General features: G+C 49.9%; 1 protein-coding gene across 2 annotated transcripts in view; it reads right to left on the bottom strand.

Annotated features, from left to right (window-relative positions):
* Ndst1 (N-deacetylase and N-sulfotransferase 1) overlaps positions 1 to 8711 on the bottom strand; it is a 27665-nt gene that overhangs the window by 7627 nt on the left and 11327 nt on the right. For both annotated transcript variants that reach the window (XM_026783523.1, XM_013349522.2), the window contains 6 exons: positions 7977 to 8162; positions 6989 to 7117; positions 6228 to 6410; positions 4876 to 4972; positions 3544 to 3667; positions 1380 to 1554 (listed from right to left, as the gene is read on the bottom strand). In XM_026783523.1, the coding sequence (XP_026639324.1) occupies positions 1380 to 1554; positions 3544 to 3667; positions 4876 to 4972; positions 6228 to 6410; positions 6989 to 7117; positions 7977 to 8162 (894 nt within the window). The remainder of the gene's footprint in view (positions 1 to 1379; positions 1555 to 3543; positions 3668 to 4875; positions 4973 to 6227; positions 6411 to 6988; positions 7118 to 7976; positions 8163 to 8711) is intronic.

The raw sequence follows: 8711 nt of genomic DNA on the forward strand, positions 1-8711 counted from the left end.
TCCTCTCCTCCCAGTACCTTCTGATACCCTAAAATGAAGCAGCCTCTTTCTCCTTAAAGCACTTACTCCCCAGACCATCGACAGGAGAAAGAATAGGCCTTAGGTGTATAAGACCTGTTTTCAAAATGCAACGTGTGATGGTGAATCTTAGTTGTCAACATGACATAATCTGCAATCAACTAACAGGCAAGAGGCAAAGAACACACACACACACACACACACACACACACACACACACACCCTTGTCAGCTTTCTAGAAAACTGCTGTACAGTTGAAGGGAGGCTGCAAAGTTGTTCTGTCATGCCCACCAGACAGGACCGACAGGGCGCATGAGCAGCCTTCTAGCCATCTACGCTGTGCTGAAGCAGATGTACCCACAGAGGAAAGAAATGCTGCCTGCTTCACTCTGGGCTTCCCATAAAAACAAAGGCCCTGGAAATGCCAAGACAAGGTATGAACCAGCATCCTAAAGAACAAGAGAAGGAGGGCTCCTTTCTCACCCACAGGCTCAAGATGAGAGTTCTAAGGAACCAGGAGAAAAGAAAAGCACTGAGGCCCCAGGAAACAGCCACTACAGCATGAGGTAAGGAGGTTCAGAAGGCGGCAAAGAGCCACTGAGAGTGGCTAGGCGGGAAGAAGCCTCCCCGGCCAGGACAGTATGCACTTCCCAAGTGACCAGAAGCTGAGGCCCAGCTGCCCCACAGCATGAAGATCAAACCCAGTCTGATGGTTTGATGCAGGTAGCCAGAAACGTAGCCTCAGGCACCAAGTCCACTCAGACATAGTGCTTGCAGTGCTCCCAAAAAGGAGCAGGAGGACAGGAGAGGAAACCCCTCCTAGCCCCATGCCAGGGTGAGAAGCATTCCCAGGAGCCAGTGGAATGCATGCACAAGTCTAGCCAGGAACAAAAACTCAGGAAGCCCTGGAGCACACACCTGCAATGGCAACATGGAGGTCTCTGTCTACAGCTCATACAGCTCATGTTGCCTCACAGGTGGGAGCTACCTTCTTAGATCACCCTAGGAGGGTTTTATCCCACCCAAGTCCCTACTCCCAACACCTCACAGGTAGGAAACCATAGCAAGCATAACCAGATGGCTGCTTTGGGGATCTAGGCTGTCTCTAAGTCCACTCAGCCTCTGCCTTGTATGGTTATCAGAGCCCGAGTAAAGCCTGGAGTGGGCAGGGAGATGGAAAACGACATTCGACATCAATTCTGCTTGTTACCACCACCAGGCCAGACACATCACACAGGCAAGACTTTTCTCACCATCACACGCCAGGCTATGTGCCCACAAGTGGTGCTTGTTCAATGCTGGTTGAGTAAATGTCATATAGATCCACACCCTTCTTGGGGACACAGCCCCAGCCCACTCACCTGGTACCAGGAGTAAGCTCTGTCGGCTGGATTGATGAGGATGGTGAGGATCTTGGCCTTGGGCAACAGGGTAGCTGCCCGTCGTGGTGCCACTTCTGAATCAAAGTAGTTGGCACTTTTCTCAAAGTAGAAGTCAGAGGTGGTGTTGGAGGGAATAGGGAAGAACTCCATGTACCTGTAGGAAGCCCAGAGACAGGGCTTAAGGCCAAATCTCGTAAGCCAGGGACCCCAGGAATGCAGTGACAGGGTGGGGATCCCTGAGGTGGAACTTCCTCAAAAACGAAGCAAAGCGCACTGCTCCAAGCAGCAAGGACTTGCCTCTGATAGGGGTTTTGGGAGGAACTGCCACTTGGCAGTGTCCTATTCCAAATTCATTTTTTTTTCTGGTAGGCATCTTAGAATCAAAGACCTGGAGAGGGGGCTGGAGAGGGGGCTCAGTGGTTAAGAGCATTGCCTGCTCTTCCAAAGGTCATGAGTTCAATTCCCAGCAACCACATGATGGCTCAGAACCATTTGTAATGAGGTTTGGTGCCCTCTTCTGGCCTGCAGACACACATGCAGACAGAATATTGTATACATAATAAATAAATATTAAAAAAAAAAAAAAACAAAGACCTGGAGATTCTTAAAAGGGTGGTGTGGAAGCAGGGCAGTCGTGGCGCACGCCTTTAATCCCAGCACTCGGGAGGCAGAGGCAGGAGGATCTCTGTGAGTTCGAGGCCAGCATGGTCTACAAGAGCTAGTTCCAGGACAGGCTTCAAAGCTACAGAGAAACCCTGTCTCAAAAACAAACAAACAAACAAACAAAAAAAAAACTGGTTTTACAGGTGTGGGTTGTGGGGCCTGGGGAGGGGACCATGCAGCTCCACAGATAACCTGCCGGCCCTGACTTCTCTGGGGACAAACTAGGCACAGAGTGACTCGCATCCAGGAAGAACAAGTCCAAGAGATGGATGTCCTCCGTCACCTCTGGGCCTGGGGTAGTGTTCTGCCGTCACCTTTTGCCACTCATCCTCCTCTCTCTAAACTGCTATGGGTGAGCACAGCTTCCCATCTAACACCCTACCTCCCACCCAAACAGAACAGACTCTTGGAGATAATGAAAAGGAAATGAAGTACATCCTAATTGAAAGTACACATTTCTTCAATGGTCCCAAGGACTTTTAAACAGAATCTCCTAGGACCTATCAGACCTTCAGCCCCACAACCCACAGCTGTAAAACCAGTCTTGGGAACGGGGCCAAGAAGTCAGCCTTTCTTGTTTTAGGCCCGACTTTCTCCACCTATAATACCTGACCTGAGAATGCTCAGAAAACTTGTTTCCTAAGCTTGTAGTGTAAAGCAATCAACTCCTTAACCTTCTTAGCAGAAACATCCCCACAGTTGCCCACTGGACTGTGTGCATGCGAGTGTGCAGCAGCTCACCCACATTTCCTTCTAAAACTCCCAACACACTGGCTTGCACTAAGACATCTGGCCACAAGGGGCTTTAGGTAAGAGTTAGGGATATAGACTGAAAGATGGATAAACATGGACAGATGACATATGGCAAATGAAAGAAAACAATGTGAAAAAAACAAACACAGAGTCCCATAATTTCTGCACCCAGGGAACCCACTAATCAATAACGCACAATGGCAGAACATGCTCACATAGGCTTATAAAAGGCAGGAAGTTACAAGTGGAAAGACTGGAGGGTGACAGCAGCCCATGCTAGCCTCCTATATGGTGCCCTCTTGGGAAAGTTCTGGTGGAAAGTGTCAATCTACTGCCCCCAGAGAGCTCCTAGAAACCATGGGAACCCCTCTCCCTGCAGATGGCCACAGGCATAGGAAAAGCCAGTCAGAAGACCCGACTGTCACTAGCAGACAAGTCACATGGTACAACCCTTCCTCCTTGAGGATTCTGTTTCTAGGCAGTCAGGGAGGGGCTGGATGCCCACTCAAGCTAGCCCTGACCCTGGGCAAAGGGCTTCCTCATCCAGTGTCCTGTTTGTCACAACACTGTGGCAACATGACTCAACGGTCACTGAGCCATGTCCCTGTTTACAGGAACTTCAGCTGCGTGTGAGCAAGCACCAGCTGCTTCCTGCTGTGGCCACAATGGTCACTCCAGCTGGCTCCATGATGGCCTTCCTGTCCTGCTGGAGACAGAGGCCACTTACCAGTCGATGCCTTTGTGATAGTTGTGGCCATTAAAAAACTGGATCTCCTCAAAGGTCTCGGAGCTGGGGTAGTTGCTGCTGAGGTCCGGGTGCATGCCCAGGAACAGGTAGAGGGCCGTGGTGCCTAGGAGAAGAGACAGCTGAGACCTCAGCCCAGCCCCCAACAAGACAAGAGTACACCCTGGGCCTGTCTTCCCTAGTCACAGGGAGGGCTGGGAAAATCTCTTCCCTTCTGGAGTCTTAGTTCCTTCACGAGTATAATAAAAGCTGCACTAAATGCAGACCTTAAGCGTAAGGTCTACATACGACTATCGGGTCCTGGAGCCTTCCTGGGTACCATGCATCTATCACAGGGTTCCTCACCACTGAACAAGGACGCCCTCAGAGGCTTTCTTGCCGCCACACTCCAGCCTGGTTACCTGCTGTCTCCTCAGAGCCTCAGAACTAGGCGCTTTCTGCTTGTCTTTTCTAGCTCTGGGAACAGCCCAGGGATAAGGAAGAGCCAACCCTCCAGGGTTTGGTCACGGGAAGCTCTTGCTCTTCTCACTTCTTTTTATTGCTGGTTTTTGTTCACTTGCTTTGCTTTTTGACAGGGTCCTGATATGTAAAGCAGGCAACTTCAAACTCACGATCTTCCGGCCTCAGCATTCAGAATGCCAGGATTTACAGGCATGTGGCACTATGCCTAGGTGGTATCGAACTCTCCAGAAGCCAGGAGGTCCAGGTCCACTAACTAGCCCCTCTTACTGGTGTCTATCCACCATGGTCCCTTATTTGATAGGACTTTTTGTTCATTCTTGGGGTGCTTTCTGTGTAACAGCACACTCAGGGAGAAACTCTGAAGCTTGGAGACTGTGAAGCCTCAGGGCTGCAGATCAGGTCTCAAGACCTGGAACTATCACTTCCCAACCATGCTGCACAAAGTCAGTGAACTTCCCTTGTCTATAAAAAGAACACTACCTGTCCTTACAGAACCGAGTGGAAGGCAAATGCTTAGCCTCCGACAGACATGACTAATGGATCACAGTCCTCTACGCTGATCCAGTTTTACCTAGCATTGCTCAAATTTGCAAAGTAGATGAACAAGACATCCTTCCTGCCTTGTCTCAGAGACTCCTAGGGTGTTGGGGTGTTCTCTGAGGCTGTGGTTCGAACTCCCCTGCTCTCTGCTCCCACAAAGACAGACAACTCATATTTGTCCCCATGTTGCTCCCATTTCTGGTAAAAGGAGATAGAATACTTAAGACTGAGACCCGATCAAGATGGTCCCCAGAATTCTATGGCTGAACTAACAGGCACAGGGGAAGCTGGGTCAAGGGTCAAGAGACCTGCCTGTTTTCTGGGGGCCAATGATGAGAAGCTTTGGAAAGCGGTCACATGTCTTCTCCTTAGACCAGATGTCTTTGTGGCGTTTGTCCTCACAGGGATCCTAAAACAGCAATGGAAAGGATATGAGGGAGGCCTAAGGACCATGAAGAACTCCCTCCATATGTGGCTATGTCTTTGTTTATTTGTTTGAAACCAGGGTCTCACCATGTAACCCTGGCTGGCCTGAAAGTCACTATGTAAACTAGGCTGGCCTCAAACTCACAGAGATCTTCCTGACTCTGCCTCCCAGTGCTGAACTAAAGGCGGTCGCCACCACTGTCCAGCTGGTACGTGTCTCCACCCTGTGCTCTTGCTGCATCCTCACCTCCAACACCACTCTGTGACAGATAGGGACCATTTCTGGTTAGTGCTATAATCCCATCAAGCCTGGCAAATGGCCAGCTATGTGGTCATCACTAACAGGAACTCATAAGCACTTGCTGACTTTAACTGCACAGGCTATGCCTGAATCCAGGGTTCAGCAAACTTGCCCTGCGGGACAGGATAAACCTCTTGGGAAATGTTTAGTAAACACAGTAGGCGTACAGAACTCTCAGGTCTCTGCTGCAGTGACAGGAAAGTGGCATAGACAGACACACAAGAAGTGTGACTGGGCGCCAATGAAGCTTTCTTTACAAAGATACAGCACAAGCCAGAGCTGGCCCGGGTGTAAGTGTGTGGATCCCTGGCCTGAGTCTAGTTTCTGCCTCCAATTTTTAGTATTCCCAGTATAGATTTTCCCAAGGACGGCCCTAAACCTTCCCTCTGCCCATTTACTAGTAGCTGAGAGCCTGCTGCAATTGAAGGAGATGGCATGAATGGCCACTAGGTAGGGCAGACACTCTCTATATACTTTGTCTACACTAGTCTTACCCCAAGTTGTTTGTTTTTGTGGGTTTTTTTAAATGTGCATTAGTGTTTTGCCAGCATATGTGTCTGTGTGAGGGTGCCAAGTGCCCTGAAACTGGAGTCACAGACAGTTGTGAGCTGCCATGTGGGTACTGGGAATTGAACCTGGGTCCTCTAGAAGAGTAGCCAGTACTCCTAACTGCCGAGCCATCTCTCCAGCCCTTACCCACTGTTCCTAAAGGCTCTTTTCCAAGGCTGTGCATAACTATGCATGCACAGAGTTTACGGGAAGAGGTAGGAGCATATACAGTGTGTACACATACTGCACCTATGTGTGCCCAGGAGTGTGCCCAGGAGTGTGCCCAGGAGTGTGCCCACACTGCTGAGGGGAGTGAAGTATGATGGCTGCGCCTTTGGCCTATGCCTGAGAACAGTGCCGCCGCAAGGCATCTGGCCACTCTGCCCACCTGCCATAGTGGGTCCTTCTCCTCAGAGAAGATCTGGAAGTACTTCTGGGCCAGCTGCACGGGAGGAAGCGTCTGCAGCCTCAGGTTGGTCCAAGAGTGCAGAAAGCGCACCAGGTGCTTAAAGGTGTACAGCCCAAGGCGGTCGTTTCCATAGTTGGACAAGTGCGTCATGAAGATGCTGATCTGTTTCGGGGAAGGAAGAGGGCGGTGAGGCTGGGCCAGCTTCTGAGCCACCCAAAGTCCCCCCTGACCTTGAGCTGTGTTCAGCCAAGGAAAACCCAGGTCTAAGTGACAGATCGAGGGAAGGAAGCTAGCCTGGGCAGGAGTTATTTGCACTGTTTTATAAATCAGGATGGGGAGTTTACATTGAATATGAAGAACATGTAGTTCACAAGTCTGGGAATAAAACATTTTATAATGTTAGAATAGTTGGTTCCACTTACAAATAAGAAAAAAAAAGGCCCAAAAAGGTCCAACTGAAACAGATGTGGTCTGCACATGCATGTGTCTGTGCGTGTATACACACGCAAAGAATAGAAAGAATAACATTTCTATATAGATGTGCAGAATTACAAAAGAGAAAACACCTATGCTTTTGTCTGGGCCACACAACGGAGGAGGCCAGCACCACAACTGGACAGTGGACCTCCCAGTTTCTGGGCCCCATGTATGCACTCTTCCCCAGCTCAGGAAGCCTCCTAGAACACAGAAAGGCTGTCAGCATCCTCCCTCATACCAGCCCTGGGCTGAAGAGCACTCACAGGATTGAGGAGCACAGTAAGGAAGAGTTCGCCCCCATTGATGATCTTGTCCAGCTCACTGGAGCCTCCAGGGTATTCGTTGTAGAAGATGGTGTGTGTGAAGAGGCCACAGGTCTGCCGAGGGAGGACCTAGGAGAGTGGTGGATGGGCCATGGTATCTCTAGTCAGGGTCCAGAAAATAAGGCTGCTTCCTCAGGACAAGGGCTGGGGCCTCCTTGGAAAGATGCTCCCCTAAGAGACCACACAGCCCTGACTCCTGAGAGTCCTTTCCAAGGGCTCTGCCTGCAGTGTCCCCAGGTAAACCATTATCTTTGCCTTCTACGTCACTGCTATTTTCTATAAAATAAGCAGATCCAAAAGTAGCGAGAAAACTTGTGCCATCTGCAGAGAGGGTCTCTGACCTTCAACACAGCACTGCGGGAGCTCAGAGCCTCAGCTAGTCTACTAGTCTACTGATGTAACTACATGCTGTCTGTCTTCCTTCTGGAAACCAGGCCCTGAGAACAGGGAATGAACATGTCTATGTCTCATAACTACTTCATGCCCAGAGTTAACATGAATCCTAGGACTATGAGACCCTGTCTCAAAATAAATAAAGGAAGGAAGGATGGAGGAAGGACCTGCACGTGATTCCCAGCACCCAAGTCAGGTACCTCACAACCACCTCTAATTCCAGAGCCAGGAGGATCTGATACCTCTACAGGTACCTGCACTCTTGGGCGTGCATGCACAAGCACACACACACACACACACACACACACACACACACACACACACACACAATGAAAATGCACTTTAAAAAAGAAACAAGGAAAGCAAGCTTTTCTGATACTATCACAGAAGCTAAGGACAGCAATCTGCCTTCCCTATGATGGAACCTCTGAGGCAGGACAGCAGCAGAAACCGGCCCCAAACCCCCAAGTCAGCCAATTGCATAGTGTGCAGCCCCATAATGACAACGCCCACCATGACCCTCCCAGCCACTTGCCATGATGCCATTGTGGATGAAGCCACGGCGGTAGCGGGCAGGCTTCAGATGGGGGTACTCCTCAGTGCTGGTCACACGGATGTTCCACACCTGCTTCCAGGCCTCGTACAGCTGCACATGCACAGGGTACACACCGGAGTGGTGGGGTGCCACTGCGTACCCCATGTCTGTGGGAATGCCGTGCTCCTGGGGAGAGGATGACCCAGGCAGGATGAGAATGGGGGTCTTTCCCTTTGGACCTTGTTTCTCTTTTTTAGAACACAAAACAAAAACCAAAGGCTAAAATAGCAGGGTATGTGGTGTCAGCCCATAGATGCAGATGGGGAAACTGAGGCCTGGAACAGAAACGAAGGATCTCAGATTCTCAAAGCGAGTAACTAGCAAAAATGAGCCTAGATTAATTTCCAACTGGTTAATAAAAAAATGAGCCTAAAACTTGAGTGTTCCGAAACTATCTTTTTTTGGGGGGTGAGGGGGGGTTTAAAAACAGGAGAGGGTTTTTCTGTCAAATAGTCCTGGTTGTCCTAGAACTCGTTCTATAAATCAGGCTGGCTTCAAACTCACTAAGATCTGCCTGCCTCTGTCTCGCAAGTGCTGGAATTCAAGGTGTGTGCCATCACCACTCGGCTCCAACTCTCATTCAGTACAAATGCCTGGCGCCTAGCTCAGAGCACTCATGTTCCGCTGTCTCCTGTTTGGCTAGTGTGTCCAAGCTGATCTTTTGTGTAGATCTCT

The sequence above is a fragment of the Microtus ochrogaster genome, chromosome 18 (genome assembly GCF_000317375.1).
Source record: "Microtus ochrogaster isolate Prairie Vole_2 chromosome 18, MicOch1.0, whole genome shotgun sequence".
Classification (NCBI taxonomy): Eukaryota; Metazoa; Chordata; class Mammalia; order Rodentia; family Cricetidae; genus Microtus; species Microtus ochrogaster.